The sequence below is a fragment of the Oryctolagus cuniculus genome, chromosome 13 (genome assembly GCF_051225735.1).
Source record: "Oryctolagus cuniculus isolate XC-2025 breed Fujian yellow rabbit chromosome 13, ASM5122573v1, whole genome shotgun sequence".
NCBI classification, from domain to species: domain Eukaryota; kingdom Metazoa; phylum Chordata; class Mammalia; order Lagomorpha; family Leporidae; genus Oryctolagus; species Oryctolagus cuniculus.
The window spans coordinates 60,964,264-60,984,421 of NC_142879.1; the positions used below are offsets into that span (position 1 = coordinate 60,964,264).

At 41.5% G+C, this 20,158-nt stretch overlaps 1 protein-coding gene across 8 annotated transcripts in view; it reads right to left on the bottom strand.

Moving 5' to 3' along the window:
* Positions 1 to 7,196: 7,196 nt before the first annotated feature.
* The window catches only part of MTR (5-methyltetrahydrofolate-homocysteine methyltransferase), a 149,169-nt gene continuing 136,207 nt past the window's right edge, over positions 7,197 to 20,158 (bottom strand). For 6 of the 8 annotated variants that reach the window (XM_070055569.2, XM_051820744.3, XM_070055572.2 and 3 more), the window contains 4 exons: positions 15,520 to 15,720; positions 14,575 to 14,767; positions 12,717 to 12,829; positions 7,197 to 12,275 (listed from right to left, as the gene is read on the bottom strand). In XM_070055569.2, coding sequence (XP_069911670.2) covers positions 12,189 to 12,275; positions 12,717 to 12,829; positions 14,575 to 14,767; positions 15,520 to 15,720 — 594 coding nt within the window. In that variant the 3' untranslated portion in view covers positions 7,197 to 12,188. The remainder of the gene's footprint in view (positions 12,276 to 12,716; positions 12,830 to 14,574; positions 14,768 to 15,519; positions 15,721 to 20,158) is intronic. The other 2 variants (XR_016219029.1, XR_016219028.1) reach the window with 1 other exon arrangement.

Here is a 20,158-nt window from a genome sequence, read left to right on the forward strand (position 1 = left end):
AGCACAGGAACTCCCTGACTGCCTAAAGCAGCTCTAGACAGCATTAGCCAGCTCCTTGGTTTCTAGTCCTCTATGATTTACCCATTTAACCAATATTCTAGTTCCAACTAGAATTGCTAATTTTTTGGCTCTGCAACTAACTATCGTACATGATCAAATAGAATGGGTACTAGGACTGATACCCTGCTTCTACTTTCAAGTAAAGGTTTGTTTTCATCCCTTTTTCCCAGTTAATTGATGGTTAACTTCAACAACTGCAGCACAAGTTCTTACATAAGTTCTGTCTCTTGAGTTATTTGACCTACAGGGCAATAATGCTCAGAGTGGGATGTAGGATTAAGTTTTTAAATTATCTTTGGTTTACTGATAATTTTTTCAAATTACAAAAAAAGGTTGTATCCAAACTCATCTCCACACCAACCTGGAATGTACTAAAAATCTCATAGATGGACCAGTAAACTTAAAACTTACATAAACTTATATGCCTACTTCCTTCCTCCTATCATATAATCCAACAATGCAGGGCAGGGAGAGTATCCACTGGTTAATCACTGGTTGATATTTGATTCCTAATGTTGTTCAAGACTGAATGAATTTGAAGGCCCAGTGGAGATAAATGGGATTCTGCAGACCAGAAACCAGTCCTGGCTCAGCTGATAATCAAGTTATCACTTAGGTTTGCTGCATGTCAGCCTTCTCAATGGCTTTTAAATGTGTTTTAGTATTTAGCCACAGCACTGTAGGGAGAAATCTGATGACTATAAGGAAGGCTTTAAATAGGCAAGCCATTAAAATATGTCTTAGAGCGAATTGCTACCTTTACTGAAAACAGTTACATTATTTTAAAAATAACCAAGCACTTTGACACCAAGATTCTCCCTTGGAATCCTTCAAATTTTTCTTCATGTGCTCATTTTAACAGCGTATTTTTTTTTTGTCTGTTTTTTATTTTTTGACAGGCAGAGTGGACAGTGAGAGAGAGAGACAGAGAGAAAGGTCTTCCTTTGCCGTTGGTTCACCCTCCAATGGCCGCCACGGCCGGCGCGCTGCGGCCGGCGCACCGCGCTGATCCGATGGCAGGAGCCAGGAGCCAGGTGCTTTTCCTGGTCTCCCATGGGGTGCAGGGCCCAAGCACCTGGGCCATCCTCCACTGCACTCCCTGGCCACAGCAGAGGGCTGGCCTGGAAGAGGGGCAACCGGGACAGAATCCGGCGCCCCGACCGGGACTAGAACCCGGTGTGCCGGCGCCGCTAGGCGGAGGATTAGCCTAGTGAGCCGCGGCGCCGGCCTTAACAGCGTATTTTTAAAAACCAGCAATCTATCACATCAGGCTAAAATATTTTTAATTAGTGATATTTAGCACTATCCACCAAAACAACTGGATTTCACATATTTCCATTGAACACACAAAATAAATAAAACAATGTCATGTGATCAAAGATAGATAAGCATATTCTTCCAGATAACTTGGAATGAAATGCCACTTTTCTCTAGTACCAATTTTTCTCCACATGAAAGAACGCACAGGACTGGAAAAGCTCGAAGTTCCCTTTGCAACTGTTGTGAGCTTCACACTCAGCAGGTTGCACACATATTATGTAAGGCAGAGACTATGATAAACATCATTTATGAGCCTGTCTGGTTTTTACTTCTTCCATTTCCTAGAATACATAACTTCAAGGTCTCAAAAGTCATTTAACCTGAGACTCCTTCCTAGGCAAAAATCAGGCTGTACTAGTCTCCTCCTCTCCATGGGCTCACTTTCTGTGGGTTTAGTTACCCAGGATCAGCTTTGGTCTGAAATATTAAATGGGAATTTTTAGAAATAATTTTAAAAAGCTCAAAGTTTTAAAGTGAATGCTATTTTGAGTAACATGAGGAAATCTTCTATGTCCCAGGATGCACATCATCCCTTTGTCCAGCATATCCATGCTGTACACGCTTACCTGTCCATAACTCACCTAGTAGCCACTTGGGCTATTAGACTGACTGTTGTGGTATTGCAGTGCTTGTGCTCCAGTAATCCTTATTTCAATGAATAATGTCCCCCAAACACAAGAGTACTGATGTTGGCAATTCAGATATGCACAAGGAAGCCAGAAAGCACCTGCTTTAAGTGAAAAGGCAAAAAGTGCTCAACTAAATAAGGAAAGAAGAAGAAATTCATAGGCTGAGGATGTTAAGATCTATGATAAGAACAAATCTATCCATAAAACTGTGACAAATAAACTCACATTAAATTTGCTGTCACTCTTCAAAATGCAAAAGTTACAGCCACACTGGTATGACTAAGTGCTCTATTAAGATGGAGAAAGCATTAAATTTGTGTGTGCATACACAGGACTAAATACAGTAGAGGGTTCAGTATTACCCTTGGTTTCAGGCACCTACTGGGGGCCTTGGAATAAAGGGGGACTACTGTAAATAATACTTAAACAGAAGTGATGAACTTAAAGCATATTTAAAAGTTACATTTGAAGAACTGATATGGAGAAAGGGGAACACCTATACTCTGCTGGTGGGCATATAAATTACTACAGCCACTATAAAAGGACACTATGGAGTGTCCGTAAAAACACTAAAAATATACTTAACATATGATCCAGCAATTGCACTACTGGGTATACCTTCAAAAGAAAAAAATCACCGTATCAAATAGATACCTGCACTCTCATGTTTACAGCAACATGATTTCCAACAGCCAAAATATAGAAGTTACCAAGATGCCCATCAACAGATGAATGGATGAAGAAAAAGTGATAGATAGGTAGACAGACAGACATATAATGCAGTGGAATATTACTCAACCATAAACCAGAATGAAATTCTGTCATTTGCAGCAAAACCGATGGAAATGGAGGATATTATATTGAATGAAATAAATCAGACATAAATAAAATACTGCACATTCTCCTTCATAGGTGGGAGCAAAATAAAAATGTCAATCTGAAAACAAACAGATTATTACTAGAAGCTGAGAAGGGGTTGGGGGAGGGGGAGAGAGGCAGGTCGAATAATGGCACCAAAACAGAGTTAGGAGTAAGTTCCACAGCAGCACAGTGGGGTGACCACACTTCACACAACAGCCTAATATCTATTTTCTGAACAAACAGAAGAAAGGAGCTCAAAAGTCCAATCAAAAGTAATGACAAGAGGCCGGCGCCGCGGCTCACTAGGCTAATCCTCCACCTAGTGGCGCCGGCACACCAGGTTCTAGTCCTGGTCGGGGCACCAGATTCTGTCCTGGTTGCCCCTCTTCCAGGCCAGCTCTCTGCTGTGGCCAGGGAGTGCAGTGGAGGATGGCCCAAGTGCTTGGGCCCTGCACCCCATGGGAGACCAGGATAAGTACCTGGCTCCTGCCATCAGATCAGCGCAGTGCGCCGGCCGCAGTGCACCAGCCGTGGCGGCCATTGGAGGGTGAACCAACGGCAAAAGGAAGACCTTTCTCTCTGTCTCTCTCTCTCACACTGTCCACTCTGCCTGTAAAAAAAAAAGTAATGACAAGGAGAGTGATATTAGTTATGGTGATTACATCAGTACACATTGTATGTGTGTGTATATATACATATATATGTCATACTGTACCCCATAAATATGTACAAGTATTAGTCATCAAAAAATACTAAATGTTTGAGATGAAATGAAATAAAATTGATTTGAAATTCACACACTGAACATGTGTTATTATTCCATACCCTAATTATGTACAATTAAAATAATTAAAAATTAAATTAATAATGGAGAGTGTAATGGAATTAGATATAATCCAAGTATCAAGAAATGGAAAGGGAGGGCAGCTGGCATTGTGGTACAGCAGGTAAAGACACTGCTGCAGTGCCAGTATCCCATATAGGCACTGATTTGAGTCCTAGCTGTGCCGCTTCCAATCCAGCTCCCTGCTAATGTGGAGGATGGCCTAAGTCCTTGACCCCTGCATTCATTTGGGAGACCCAGAGGAAGATCCTGGCTCCTGGTTTTAGATAGGCCCAGCTCTGGCCATTATGGCCAACTGGGGAGTGAACCAGTGGATGGAAGATCTCTTTTCTCTTCCCCCGACCCTGTATACTGCTCCAACTCTCTCTGTAACTCTGCCTTTCAAATAAATAAATAAATCTTTTAAAATTTTTTTTTTAACTTTTATTTAATGAATATAAATTTCCAAAGTACAGCTTTAGGATTACAATGGCTTCCCCCCCATAACGTCCCTCCCACCCGCAACCCTCCCCTTTCCCACTCCGTCTCCCATTCACATCAAGATTCATTTTCGATTCTCTTTATATACGGAAGATCAGTTTAGCATACATTAAGTAAAGATTTCAACAGTTTGCTCCCACACAGAAACAAAGTGAAAAATACTGTTTGAGTACTAGTTATAGCATTAAATCTCAATGTACAGCACACTAAGGACAGAGATCCTACATGAGGAGTAAGTGCACAGTGACTCCTGTTGTTGACTTAACAAATTGACACTCTTGTTTATGGCATCAGTAATCACCCTAGGCTCTTGTCATGAGCTGCCAAGGCTATGGAAGCCCCCTGAGTTCACCGACTCTGATCATATTTAGACAAGGCCATGGTCAAAGTGGAAGTTCTCTCCTCCCTTCAGAGAAAGGTACCTCCTTCTTTGATGACCCATTCTTTCCACTGGGATCTCACTCGCGGAGATCTTTCATTTAGGTTTTTTTTTTTTTTTCCCCAGAGTGTCTTGACTTTCCATGCCTGAAATACTCTCATGGGCTTTTCAGCCAGATCCACGTGCTTTAAGGGCTGATTCTGAGGCCAGAGTGCTGTTTAGGACATCTGCCATTCTATGGCTCTGCTGTGTATCTCACTTCCCATGTTGGATCATTCTCTCCCTTTTTTATTCTATCAGTTAATATTTGCAGACACTATTCTTGTTTATGTGATCCCTTTGGTTCTTAGTCCTATCATTATGATCAATTGTGAACAGAAATTGATCACTGGGATTAGTGAGATGGCATTGGTACATGCCACCTTGATTGGATTGAATTGGAATCCCCTGGTATGTTTCTAACTCTACCGTTTGAGGTAAGTCAGCTTGAGCATGTCCCAAAAAAAGGAAAGAAATGGAACAGAGTTTAGGGAGTTAATTTATTTAAATCCTAACTTTTCACTCAAGTGACTCAAAATAGCATCCATTTCAAGCTAGATTTGTTGCCAAGTTTTTCTTTTTTAAAGTACAATAATATATGCTTATTGAAAAAAACTTGAAACAATGCAGAAAGAATGAGAACTACCCAAACTATGAGTCCTCCCACCCTGGCCCCCCAGCCCCATTCCCTAGAGGTAATCACTTGAGAATCTGTGCATCCTTCTAGACATTTTCATTGCTTTTACCAGCACCTAGTTCCTTAAACACACAGATAACACAGAATCTGAACACACTTTTTGTACTATCACCTGACAGTACACACTGCTGATTCATAGCAAGTCAACCATGGAGGAAGGCAGATTTTGTACAGGGCTGCCAACACGCTATCTTCATGGAGCAGTAAAGACAGCATCAGCAGGGCCAATCCTGGGGCTTTTATGACCCAACCTCCTTCTGAGCAAGAAAAATCATCATGGCTTCCCCTTCACTCAGGAAATAAAACTTTAAGGAACAAGTAACTATGCTATAGGTCTTGAGCTGGGCCCAGTAAGAGAATAAGCTCCCTGTAGAACCCCTGTTCCCCAAGATGATATAACTTCATTCAAGTCAACCTTCACTGAACACTTACCATGAACTAAGCACTATTTCAGAAACTGTAAATTTTTTTAAAAATGAGATTAAGGTCCCTTGGGCTGGTGCCGCGGTTCACTTGGCTAATCCTCTGCCTGCAGCGCCAGCACCCCAGGTTCTAGTCCCAGTTGGGACGCTGGATTCTGTCCCGGTTGTTCCTCTTCCAGGCCAGCTCTCTGCTGTGGCCCAGGAAGGGAGTGGAGGATGGCCCAAATCCTTGGGCCCTGCACCTGCATGGGAGACCAGGGAGAAGCACCTGGCTCCTGGCTTTGGATCAGCACAGCGCGCTAGCCGTAGCGGCCATTTGGGGGGTGAACCAATGGAAGGAAGACCTTTCCGTCTGTCTCTTTGTCACTGTCTAATTTTGCCTGTCAAAAAAAAAAAAAAAAAAAAAAAAAAAAAGAGAGAGAGAGAGAGAGATTAAGGTCCCAAAGCTAACCTTAAGGACTTTACAGTCTCATGGGAATTAGACTGTGTTCTGGGGAGGGCAGTACGAAACATGCACCGTGGTGTTATGGAGCAAGAGGAGGGGTCACTTCCCTTAGTTTGGGAAATTTTCCTGAAGCCTATGGCTGAGATGCAGTGAGATTATTCCAGACACAGGGAACATTAGTAGACACCACCTTAGAGTACACAGCAATCCCAGGTTTCCAGTGGCATTGATTGGCAGATGAAGTCCAGTCTCTCTAGAAGTTAGATAGAAAAAGATTTTTTAAGATTCTGCACTGGTGCAGCCCTCAGTATTGGTACTTTGCATTAGGCATAAAAGCCCTTCTCTATATTAAGCACTGTCTCAATTCTATCTTCCCTTCCAATCTTTAACCAACAAATCTCTCTCGTCTTTCGCTCAGTCTTCAACCTACTACATCCTGCAGGGGTCCCCTGGTCCTTTGAAGCTGTTTTTACAAGGTTCACCCATGAGAAGGGCTCTCTCCATGCCCTTCCCGTACTCTTTGAAGCACTAGGTCCTGGAGACAAACCTTGAAATCCTCTCTTCCTTCCCTGACATTGCTCCTGGATTCCTTTAACCCAAAGCTGCTCCTCTTCTGGCTCAAACTTTTCCCTGTTCCCTGTGCTTCTAGTAAGGTCCATCTTGGATTTTCTTCCCTTCATATGTTCCAGAAGTCATGCTAGCCACATCTATTACCTGACCTCCATCTCCAGGTTGAGGTCTCCCAATTCTAAGGAAATTTCAGAGTTACATATTTATGTCAAACCTCTCCAAAACTCATCTCTTCTCCCCTCCTCTAATCTCTGTCTTTGCAAATGGTTCTGCCATCAAATTACCCACAAAAACCTGGTATCTGGGAGTTACTGGCAGGCGCACAAATGCACTTCTCTCTCACCCCACCGCCTTCATACCTGCTGTTCACTCTGGCTAAAACGTTCTTCCCTTCTTCAAAAAAAGAAAAAAGGTATCTGATTTATACATATACAAAACCGCCATACCAGATTTTGGGTTATGATTCCATATTACCTTTATTATTATTACAATATATTTAATATATACATTTAGTACCATTAAGTACAAACATATTTAACACATACAAAATTGTACATTATGTAACAGTTACAATGTGTAATACAGTATATAGCAAACACACATAATCCTATCACCTAAGAAATAGAACATTCCTCATAACCTGCATCAACCTATGTGTTCCTCTGTCTCTTCCACTTTCTTCTTCCATAGGGAATCAACTATGCTAAACATTGGTTTATTACTGTTGCTTTTTTTTTTTACAACATAGCTTTATCACATATGTATACTTAAGACAATACATTCTTTGGTTTAGCTTGTTTTTGAGCTCAATAAAAATAGTACCATACAATATGTGGTCTCCTGGAACTTGGGTGTTTTCCCTTAATATTTATTTTAAAGATTTATTTATTTATTTGAAAGGCAGAGTTACAGAGAGGCAGAGGGAGAGAGAGAAAAAACAAGAGATCCACTGGTTCACTCCCCAAATGGTTGCAATGGCTGAAGATGGGCGATCTGAAGCCAGGAGCTTCTTTAGGGTTCCTCACGAGGGTGCAGAGGCCCGAGCTTTTGGGCCATCTTCTACTGCTTTCCCAGGCCATAGCAGAGAGCTGGATCAGAAGAAGAGCAGGCAGGTCTTGAACTGGCACCCAGATGATGCCAGCACTGCAGGCATCGGCTTTACCCACTACACCAAAGTGCTGGGCCCCCCATAATATTTTCTGAGATTCATCCTTATTGTGAGGTATAAAGTAGTTCCTAATTTTCACTACTGAATATCCCTTAGGGTGAATATACCTAATTTTTTTACCCATTATATTGTATCCAAATATATATTTCATTTTCCAATAACCTTTATGAATATATTACTATCAATATTCTTGCACATACCACCTGGAGGCCACATGCAAATCTATTAGACACAACTGGAATTCAGAAGCTAGATCATTAGGGCTGCAAACTTCCAGCTTTGAAGTATAATTTACTAAAGCCATGATTTATACACCCACACCTGTAACAACAAATGGAGTTCCCATAGATCTTCTTTAACACCTGGTACTGTTGGATCCAAAGTTTGCAAAGTCTGCAGGATGTACAATAGAATCTCATTGTGATCTCGACTCATATTTTAACGATCACAAATGCTGTGGGATATCTTTCTACTAGTTTATAATCCCTAGATATTTTCTCTTCTGTGAAATGCCTCTTCCAATGTTTTCTATGAATTTTTTAAAACACAAATTCTCTCTATATTATTTGTCTTCTACATAGGTATTCTCAAGTCATAGCCTATCTTCTCACTTAAATTGTTGATTTGCTTAATGTTAAGTCCTCAGTTTTAAGAGCTGATTTAATTATCATTTCTTTCATGGGCACTGCTTTATGTCTCAAAAGATTCTTTCCTGCTCAAAAGTGATTTTTTTAACACATTTACAACTTTTGCTTTTTGTGCTAAAACTCTTGGAATTGATGTTGCTCAAAAATGGAATTTATTTTCCCCCCATGGAGGATCCCGTACTGCTACTATTTTGTCCCCACTCAAGTGCCAAGCCACTTTCATGGCAAAGGTCAACATATGCACGGGTTAGTTTCCAGGCTCCTCATTTTGTTCCACCATTCAGATCGCCTACCTCTATAAACAGGTATTATACCAACCCCCAACAAAACTTAATTATCGCTTAAGTTCCTTCAGCTTCTACATTCTTAGAAACATTTGGCCATTCTTAGTTTTTTGCTGTTCCACATAAACTTAAATATCTGCATGTTACCATAAGCTCTGTTGGAATTTCTGTTGGAAATGGCATTAAACCTACAGATCAATTTGGGGAGACAGGATACCTCATTAATCCCTAATAGACTGTTTTTTCTTTGCATCCCCCCACCCTTCCTGCTTCTTGATCTATACCCTTCAAGTCCCAAATCAGGTCTCAACTACTGCTTTCCCTGAGTATGTCTACCACCAACCCAGCTAACATAGAATAAGTATGTTTTTATTGTGCCAGTTTTTGAGATAACTGTAATACTCCAGGAAAGATATAGGGTGAGCCTGAGGTTGCTACTTAGGTGGTGGTACCATTATTTATTATTGCATACATCAAGAATTGAAGAAAAATAAGATGACAGTGGCTTGGGGTACGATGGCTTTGTGATGTCTGCACATCCTCCTGGAGGAGCTGCTGGATTATAAATTATGTTCTTCAACAGACAAGAATCCAGATGGAGCTCCCTGGAGATGATGACTGGATGAGACTGCCCACTGACACTATCCAGACTAATAAAGCAACTAATGGCAAATCTTCAGGGACATGAAGATACAAGTGAGTAGAACAAGAGAAAACCATGAAAAGGGCTATGAACTTATCAGAAACGTGGAAGGTTAACCAACAGATTACTGTCAAGGAGAATGGGGAAAGGAGGGTTTTTAAGGGGTTAATACTGTCCAAAATCACAGAGAAAAAATTAAAAAGCTAGGCATCAGAAAGTCCACTGGATCTAATAAATAGAAGTCATTGGTACCAGGAAGGATGGGTATAGAAACCTAACTTCACTGGATTAGGGAGAGAATGGGAGAAGGTAACTGGCGGAAGGCAGGCACTCAGATACTCACTGAGGGCATGCCTAAGAGAAATTAAAGCAGGTTAACTACACTCTGAGTTCACCTGTGCATGGAGGATGGCCTCTAGCATAGGAGTGCAAAGGGGAAATAGGGTGTAATAAACCCTGATCTCAACCATCACCCCACAAATCAACCTTCTCAGTACAGACTGCAGAAGAAGCAACAGAGTAGGTATGATTCCAAATATGTTTCTTTAGAGAGAAAAATAAAAACAAACCTGGAAGCAAAGAGAGTAAGTTTATGTCACAGTCACAGATGATGATACAGACAGGTTCTGGGTGTGCAATCACCAGTGTGAAGACCCTGGGTTCAGAAAGTTTACTACCTGCTTTCAAAGTTCTGTATTTCTGGCATACCTAAAATAAACCAAGGAGGATGTTTTCAAGTTGTAGTTCATCTTTGTTCATTAATATATAGGTATGTGGACTTGCACAAACTGCTTTTGTTTTTAAGAAAAAAGATATTCAAATTGTGATTAAAACAACCCACTTAAGGAAATCATTCCATCTCACAACCAGCCAAGAAAAGATATTATAAATATTTAATGAAATCAGGAGACTCCTAGTTACCGTTCAGATAAAACACACTAAGATATTTGAAGTTATTTCTTCTCATAGAAGAATGTAACAACATCTAAATAACATATTTGCCATGCAAGAGGCATCAACTAAGACAAATCCACCAAAGAAGTGTCTCAGGACATGAGGTTCAAGTCTCTATTCAGCACAAGTTAAATGTACGAAAGACAGAACACAATTCTTAAGGGCAAGCAATGCTGAAAATGCATGCTATTCTGCAAGAAAAATGTATATCCACTATGGATATGTAGAATGGCCACTTCCCAAGTTCTTTTTCCCCCTTTCCCTCCACTGTGCCTGCATGCACAGCTGATATTACTGCTCTCAGGGCAAGGCAGGTATATATCACAAGAGGTGAGGGAGAAGGGTGGTCACTCCAATGAGCATCAATGGTGTTGGTGGCATAGGAGGTAGCTTCTCTGTCCCAGTCAGTGTTATATCGTATTTTAATCCTAAAAAGAATGGTACCTAGCATATTCAATCTAGTCATGACGACATGCATTTCCCCACTGTTTTTTCAAATCCACTGATCTCTTATATTCGTTTCCATGAGCTCCTACTATGCTCTGAGTCTGAGGGGCCACCAACAGAGCTCTACAGAAGCTTCCATTTATTAAGCAGATACTGTTTACCAGATACCATGTTAAATGTCCTGGGCATCATTGTTTAACCTGCAGCTCATGCCGTAAGATACAGACTAATAGCACTGTTATCATTTTGCACATGAGAAAATGGTGTTGGGAAGCTTAAGGAATTTACCAACTTCACTCGGTATTTAAGTGGCAAAGCTGAAACCTGAATCTAAGTATGTCTGACTTCAAAGTCCATGTTCTTAATAATTTCCCTTAAAACACAAATCAGTGAGCTATTCTTCAACTGTCTAAGTTTAGAGCTGGGACAACAGAGAAATGAAGAACTGAGTGGCATTACAATGTCCACCTGTCCAATTCTGTACATGACACCACAGCTCAGCCAAGAACCTGCTAAATTCTGAAAATGACTAAAAGATGTTAACCACCCATAGCAAACACTCTCTGTCCCTATCTCATTTTTTTCTCCCTCTTAGGGCAGGGGAATATGAAACTATGGGAGGACAAAATGCTTGGAGAGAACCTGGCTGTACTTGACCACACTAGGGCAAACAGTGTGAGTATTTCTGACAGGCAAGCAGTGAGAGCATACTTTTTGCCAAAGGGAGTTCTGCAACCATTTAATCGAGCCTTTAGAAAATGAGGTCTTCCAGGGAGAGAGAGCAGGGTTGTACTTTCTTGCCTGTCAGAGTCTTCAGTTGTAACCACTTAGATTAAAATGCCCCATTTCTCACACAGTGTCATTTTGCCACAGGGTCACATTTCTCTATACAATTCTCTATTCAACTGAGTTTCAGGCTTTCTTTCCTAAGAAAAAATAAAAAAGAGAAATAAGTGGCTGCTTAGATCCAAGGTAAAAATGGAAAAAAGTAGGCTGACTTGCTTTGAAATGCAAAAGACCTCCAGCTCCAGCCTGTCCCAAGGGAGCAGAGACACCATCAGAGCTTTGCTTGCTGCTCTTCATTCAAGATCCCCCAAGAACAGAACTTGTTTTCCAGATACTATAGGAAGATCCTGCTGCCCCTAAAGTGTTACACCAAAGTCTTCCAAAGGCAGCAGCAGGGCACTGTTAACCCAAGGTACACAGGCTCATTGTTACTCATGGTTTTTAAGGCACTATGGATTTATATTTCCTTATGGATCATCAAGTATAGAAAAGTTAAAAAAAAAAAAAAAAAAGTTAGTCTGTATCATATCCCAGAATGGGTCCAAGCCATTTCTCAACCTCAGCCACAGACATGTTCTTCCTCAGAGCATAATCCTCAATCTGCAAAAGATTACAAAGAGTGTATTAAACCAAAGGGATAAGACTTTTTGAACCAAATTTTCACAGGTTCTGCAAAAAAACATTAAGTACCTTCCACTTCTTGTCTTAACAATAATAATCTACTGAGCTACAGGGAGACAGATATTTATCTGCCCACCAAGTTGCCTTGTTTTCTGGGCAGGAAAACACACAGTAAATATCTGATACTTAGAAACTTTGTGTGTGTACTGGGTGTGTGTCTGTGTCTGTGCACACGTGTGTGGGGGAGAGCCAGAATTGGTGTAGTGGATTAAAACCAAATTAAGACATTAACTGGAACAAATTTCTTATCCTTTCCCCACTCATTCATTTTATTCACGTTCACATTCACAACAAATAGGCTCTAGAATTCCATTTAAAACAAAATAAGCATCTAAGGAAGCCACACACAATGTAACCTACCTGATCTTTGGAAATTTTCCCCACAGCAAAATATTTGGACTTCAAGTTGGAGAAGTAGAGACCTGATACCGCTGAAGCAGGTGTCATGGCTAATGATTCTGTTAGCTTAATGCCTAAAGAGAGCAACACAGAGGAAAATGCTTACTGACTCAGTGCATAGCACAGGGCCTAGCAGTTGGCAAGCACTCAATGAACTCTCCTTGAACAAGTGGATAAAAGTGAACTCAGCAGACACACAGCACAGCATGAAAGTGACAGACAAGTCTAGCAAATTCTTGCCAGATCCATAAACAAATTCAGGACCTGCAGGTCTCCTCTAATCCATGGGGGCAAACCTGGAAAAGACTCTCTTTACTCTTAACCTAGTCGTCCAAGATCCTTTATCTCCATATTTGCTACCCCAATTTGTTTGCTCCTAAGCCTGGGCCTTCTGAGGCCCAGGAGATGAGAGCACCATCTAAACAGCTCTCCACAGGTTCTGTGAGCTACTGACACTAGGAATGACCAAGACTCGTTTATAGTGAAGCACGAGCCTACAATAGCACTGGGAAAGATGAGACATTTTCTACTGAGATCTGAGAACTCAAAGGGACCAAGAAAGACTGTATCTTTTTTTTTTTTTTTTTTTTTTTTTGACAGGCAGAGTGGGCAGTGAGAGAGAGAGAAAGATCTTCCTTTTGTCGTTGGTTCACCCTCCAATGACCTCCAGAGCCGGCGCACCACGCTGATCCGAAGCCAGGAGCCAGGTGCTTCTCCTGGTCTCCCATATGGGTGCAGGGCCCAAGCACTTGGGCCATCCTCCACTGCACTCCCAGGCCACAGCAGAGAGCTGGCCTGGAAGAGGGGCAACCGGGACAGAATCCGGCGCCCCGACTGGGACTAGAACCCCGGTGTGCCAGCACCGCTATGTGGAGGATTAGCCTGTTGAGCCGCGGCGCCGGCCGAAAGACTGTATCTTCTACGCCACTCATGTTGTGGACAAGAAAACTGAACAAGACTGAGTGACTTGCCAAAGGTGACCCAGCTAGCTTATGGGCTAGGGTACTTGAACCCAGACTCATGACTCCTGGAATCAGTTGTTGTTCCTGCTGATGCAGATTCAACAGAGCTGACAGCTCCTCATTTAAATACACATTCCTTTGTCAGCTTTGGTATCATACTCTTAATTAAGTCCACTAAAAACTATGAACTTAGCCTGGATCACCTCAGCTACAGCAACCATGCAGTAAGGACTAGAATGGGCACATGCACGCAACAACCTACACAGAACCATGAGCAATTCTACCTTGGGCCCACGACACTAAGGATGGGTGCCCTGGTCTTTGTCTCAAAAAGGCACACAGTAATTGTTCATTTTCAATGATCAAATCAACACACAGACAAAACCTAAGAGAAATTATGATAACACAAGACCACAAATCTTAATAAAAGTGTAAAAGTAAAGAGAAAAGAGGAAGGAAAAGTTGGGAGTTCTGCAAGACTAATGTCCAAAGACACAATTAACAAGCGTTAAGAGCATGAGGCAGGTGAAATTTCAGACAGGACAAAGGACAGCCTCCAAGGGAGGGATGAAGACACTAGTGCACCAATAACATGAGTTGGTATAAGTAAGCTAAATTTCTGTTACAGGTTAAGAGGAAATAATTCAAGCTGATAAATCCAAAAATGGTGCTATAAGAATACTATTAACACGAGAGTAAAAGATTAGAAGAAACAGCTAAGTGAGAAAGGACAAGGGATGATTTAATTATAAACCCTTCTTATTTTTTAAAAATTTTAATCATACATGCCATTACTTTTATTAAAGTTTACTTAAGAAGTAAGGAAAGACAGGAGCCCACCACTTCCCGGTACACACCTGTGGACTCCTCGATGTTGGCAAGTCTCCACATGGTGAGCTTCTCAGTGTGGTCAGGCTGGCTAGGGTAGCCAGGAGCTGGGCGGATGCCCTCATACCGTAGCCTGCGCAGGTCTGCAACATCCAGCTGCTCACTGCCACAGTAAGCCCACAATTCTCTGCGAACCCTTTCATGGAGCTCTTCTGCAAAGGCCTGGAAACCCAGAGCACCCAGTGTGGTCAGGCAGAGCAAGGAGCTCAGAGCATCAGCGTGGCCTCCACCCACTGAATCAAAGTCAGCCAGAGCAGCCTCTCACCTGGACCATAGCCAGGCCAGGCAAACCTGTCAAGAGGAGACCTCAGGCTAGATTCTTGATTTGTTTGTACCTTCATTAGCTGCTAAGCAGCTCAATTTTGGCCTCAACCTGAGTTTTGAAGTGTTATATTTAATGACCTGGGGATGCTAGGCCTTTTAACTTAAAGATTTCCCTGAAGGTCAGTCTGTAGTTGCAATGGCTAAAAAAAGCAGTAGAGGAACTATAAACCCGTTTCATTATAAAAACCAGCTGCTACTTCTTCCACTGTTCACCACAAGAAGAATATCTCCCCTAAGCCTCAGATATCACATTCCATGCAGAGGATGATAAAGAATCTACAGAAAATAACATTAGAATGAGAGGCCCTCAAACAGAAATCTGTTTTTAATTTTTTGGAGTACATCACAACAGACAACACAATAGAAGTCATCAGAGATAAGGCAAAAAGGTCGAAGCTGTAAGGACAACAGCCAACTATGGCAAGCTGGAAGGTTCTTTTTTGCCAAAAAGTATGTGTAATGGTAAAGCCAGAAGCATGTGACTCAAAGTAAATAAAGGACACTGGTTCACATGGCTGATCAGTTTTCTGGCACCTCTCATGGGCTCCCCACCACCTGGACCCTGCCTCAGTGCACTGTCGTAGTCTCACCTCTGCCAGCCGATCCCCCAGTGCCTTGACCATGATGCTGCTGTAGTCATCACCATTATCTTCATAGGCCTTGCTCAGCTCTTCCACCCCAAAGCAGGCAACAGCAAACAGGCCCAGGTAGTCACGGATTCCAGAATGTAAAGGAGCAATGAAGTCCGCGAGGCAGTGGTACGGGTCAGTGCTGGCAGAGTCCTTCTCAGCCTTAAAACCCAAACATGGGCAGAAGGGGCTGTTAGCATGGACATTAAATCAGAAGACAGTGGAAAGCAATCTGAGATACTCAAAGGAATCCAAGCTTCGTGACACAGGGATGTCTGCCTGATGAGTTCACTAAGAATAGTACTTGATACATACTGAGTTGTCAGTAAATACTGCTGAATAAAGAAATGAAATGAGATTTAAAAAATATATATGACATAACATACATGGCTCATTCACACAATAACCTAGGATATGCTGAATGCCTACAGGCTCTGTGCTAGGAACTAGAACCTTAAACTATCACCTTTTAAAAAATTTACCTATTTTAATTTTATTTGAAAGGCAGTGAGAAACAGAGAGATTTTTCCATACCACTGATTCATTCTCCAAATGCCTACAACAGCCAGGGCTGAGCCAAGCTGAAGCCAGGGCTCAAATCTCAGTCTAGATATTCCAGATGAATGGCAGGTACACAAGTACATCAGCCATTACCTGCTGCCTCCCAGGAAGTATGTTAGCAAGAAGCTGGAATCAGAAGAAGAGCCAGGACTCAAACCCAGGCATTCCATTATAGGATATGGCATTCCAAGCAGCATCCTAAGCTCTGTGCCAAACAGCTACACCCTGATCCCCAAAATCTATTTTTTGTAAGATTTATTATTTATTTGAAAGTCAGAGTTCCAGAGATAGAGGAGGAGAAAGAGAGAGAGAATGAGAGAGAGAGAGAGACAGAGAGACAGAGATATCTTCCATCTGCTGGTTCACTCTCCCAGATGGCCACCATGGCCAGGGTTGAACAAGGCCAAAGCCAGGAGCCAGGAGCTTCTTCCACATCTCCCACATAGGTGGCAGGGGCCCAAGCACTTGGGCCACCCTCTGCTGCTTTTCACAGGCCATTAGCAGGGAGCTGGATTGGAAATGAAACAGCCAGGACATAAACCAGCATCCAAATGGGATGCCATGCATCACAGGTAGCAGTTTTACTCACTATGCTACAACGTTGGCCCCCAATCACCTATTTTTAAAAACTGTTTTCTCAAAAAAGATTTTCAATTCAGATTGAATCCAAGTGCTTTGTTTGAAAGGGGTGCACTAAATGTATAAGCCTCCATTTTGCATCAACAGAAGCAGCTAAACTACTGAAGTCTACAATACATGGGTCATGTGCTGCCTGCCACTGGTGATGGTACAGGAGATAGCAAAGGCACCTAGGGAATCATCCTTAAACCTAATCAATAATTCAGCAGGATTTGCTTTAGATTCACTCCAAAATCCCATGTGCCTTCCTTGCCAATCAGCTGATAACTAACTTTTCCCCGCTACTAAGCTGACAAATAAGGTCTGATGCATACATGGGAAAATGGAATTAAAAGAAAAGTTTAGTTAGCATTGTGGCACAGTAGGTTAAACCACCACTTAAAACATTAGCATCCCATATCAGAGTGTTGGCTCAAGTCCTGGCTGCTTTACACCTGATCCAGATTCCTGCTAATGCACTTGGGAAAAGATAGAAGATGCCTCCCCCCACTCATGTGAGAAACCAAGATGAAGCTTCTGGGTTCAAGCTGGCCCAGACTCAGCCTTTGTGGCCATCTGGGGAGTGAAACAGTAGAGAGATATCTCCTTCTCTCTGTCTCTTTCTCTCACTCTACCTTTCAAATAAATAAGTTTGTTTTGGTGTAAAAAAAAGAAATCCATGCAATTTTTTCATAATGTGCATTTTCCATGAACTTTCTGAAGTTCTTTCATGTTAAGACCATCAGTGAGGGGATTAAGATGGTGGAGTAGGGAGGGAGCTTACTGCTCTAGTCTAGGAGAAGACAGTTTAAAAAAAGTGGAGAGAGTGCAGTCTCAGGGAAGAGTTAAGGAGAAATGACAGAGGAAACTCTATGCAAATAGGAGGGACACTGTGGACCTACGTGAAGGGCATGGATGCCAATAACTCAGGACCCCAGCAGCTGAGAACCTCCATACCAGCCTTGGAGAGTGAAGTGAGACTAGACTGAAGTAGCCCAAGCTACGGGTGATAAAGCTGCAGGAAGAAACTACAGGGAACTCGGCTTGGAGCCCCATGGAGGATAGTGTACCTGCCAAACTAGAGGAGAAAAAAAAAAAGAAGGGCACATTTCTTTTTCCTGATCAACATGCAAAAGCATCCTGTAAGAAGCCAATAGAAAGTGGGTGCCATTTTGGACATACATAACAGCTGTGCCAGCTCATGTCCACACCCAGCAATCAGCTGAGTGCAGACTCTGAGTATGATGGGGAGAACTAATAGGAGCTGGGTGCTCATGACTGTGGAAGGCTTGTGTGCCAGGACTTTGAAAAAACTGAGGCTGTGTGGGAAGGCTTATGGTATGGCTGGGGCTTGGGGCAGTCACTGTGGGAGGCTCCACACACTCAGGGCCCCCTGGTTACCTGGTGGGGGAGATTGCTGGGAATCTGAGCTTACACTGAGGACTACACAGATCCTTTGTGTGGTTCTTGGAGCAGAGTGGACAAATATTATAGTCACTGTGGCTAGCACTGGGGCACTGGTCTCCTTTGAGGAGAGGAGCTCATCTGGGCAGGGCCACTACATGTCTCTAGGTATTCACTGAAAGCAGACACTCCACTAATTTACAGAGGAACAGTACAAAAATAAAAGCCGCCACAGTGAAAAAAGAAAGAAGAAAACAACAAGTATCACCACAAATGCCGAATACCAAATGCAACAATTCAAGAAACAAGAATAAGGAAGATAACATGACTAAAAGAACACAACACTTCAATACTAGATTGTGAAGATGATGAGATTGAAGAAATGCCAGAAATGGAATTCAAAAAATTCATTGTAAGATTACATAGAAGTAATCAGAAGCAAATACATGAACTACTGAAATCCATACATGGCATGAAAGAAAATTTCTCCCACAAAATTGATATCTTAAAGAGAAATCAAAATGAATCTTAGGATTGAAGAATTCAATAGGACAAATAAAAAACACAGTGGAAAACCTTAACAACAGAATCGGTGAAGCAGACGAAAGAATATCCGACTTAGGAAAAAAAGCAAAGGAAATTATACATTCAGAGCAAAAATAAGAAATTAGAAAACTAAAGAACATCATTGGTAATCTATAGGATATTATCAAACAACCAACATAGAGGTTTTAGGAGTTCCTGAAGGCATGGAAAGAGAGAGAGGATTAGAAGGCCTTTTTAGTGAAACAATAACAGAAAACTTCCCTAATTTGGAGAACGAAAGGGATATCCAAGTACAGGAAGCACACAGAACTCCTAATAGACATGACCAGAAACGATCTTCAACACAACATACTATAATCAAACTCTCCATGGTAATATATAAAGAAAAGATTCTAAAATATGCACAACAGAAATGCAATTACTTTCAGAGGATCTCCAATTAGACTCACAGCAGACTTCTCATCAGAAACCCTACAGGATAGGAGAGAATGGTGAGATATAGTCCAAGTCTTAAGGGAAAACACTGTCAACCCAGAATACTATACCTGGAAAACTCTGATTTATGAATGAAAGTGAAATAAAGACCATTCATAACAAACAGAAATTGAAAGAATTTGTCACCATCTGTCCAGCCCTGCAAAAGATGCTTAAGGATGTGCTACACCTGTACACAGAAATATGGTCATCACTATGAAAGAAGGTAAAGGAAGGAAATCTCCCAGTAAAGGTATAAGGGAAATTCAAAGTAAAAAATAGGAATATTTTTGGATAAATGGCAGGGTAAAGTCATTGCTTATCAATAGTCACCTTGATTGTAAATGGCCTTGACTCTCCCAGTTAAAAGACACAGATTGGCTGAATAGATTTAAAAAAAAATCTATTTGCTGCCTACAAGAAACACATTTCACCAACAAAGATGCACACAGACTGAAAGTGAAAAGATGGAAAAAGATATTCATGCTAACAGGAACCAAAAAATAAGGGGGGGGGGGGGTGATGTAGCCATCTAAATATCATCAAAATAGACTTTAACAGGAAAACTGTTAAAAGAGATAAGGAATGGCACTATGTAATGATTAAGAGATTAATTCAAGAGGAAGATGTAACTATTATAAACATTTATATACCTAATTATAGGGCACCTGGCTATTTACAAGGAAATACTAAAGAATCTAAAGAAAGACATAGACTCAAATACGCTAGTAAAAGGGGACTTCAATACCCCACTTTCAGCAATGGATAGGTCAATCAGACAGAAAATCAGCAAGGAAATAACAGAGTTAACTGACACTAATAGACCACATGGACGTAACAGATATCTACAGAACTTTTCATCCTACACTTGCAGAAAACACATTCTCACCAGTGCATGAAACTTTCTTTAGGATTCACTACATGCTAGGCCACAAACCAAGTCTCAACAAATTCAAAAAAATCAAAATCATATCATGCATCTTCTCAGACAACAATA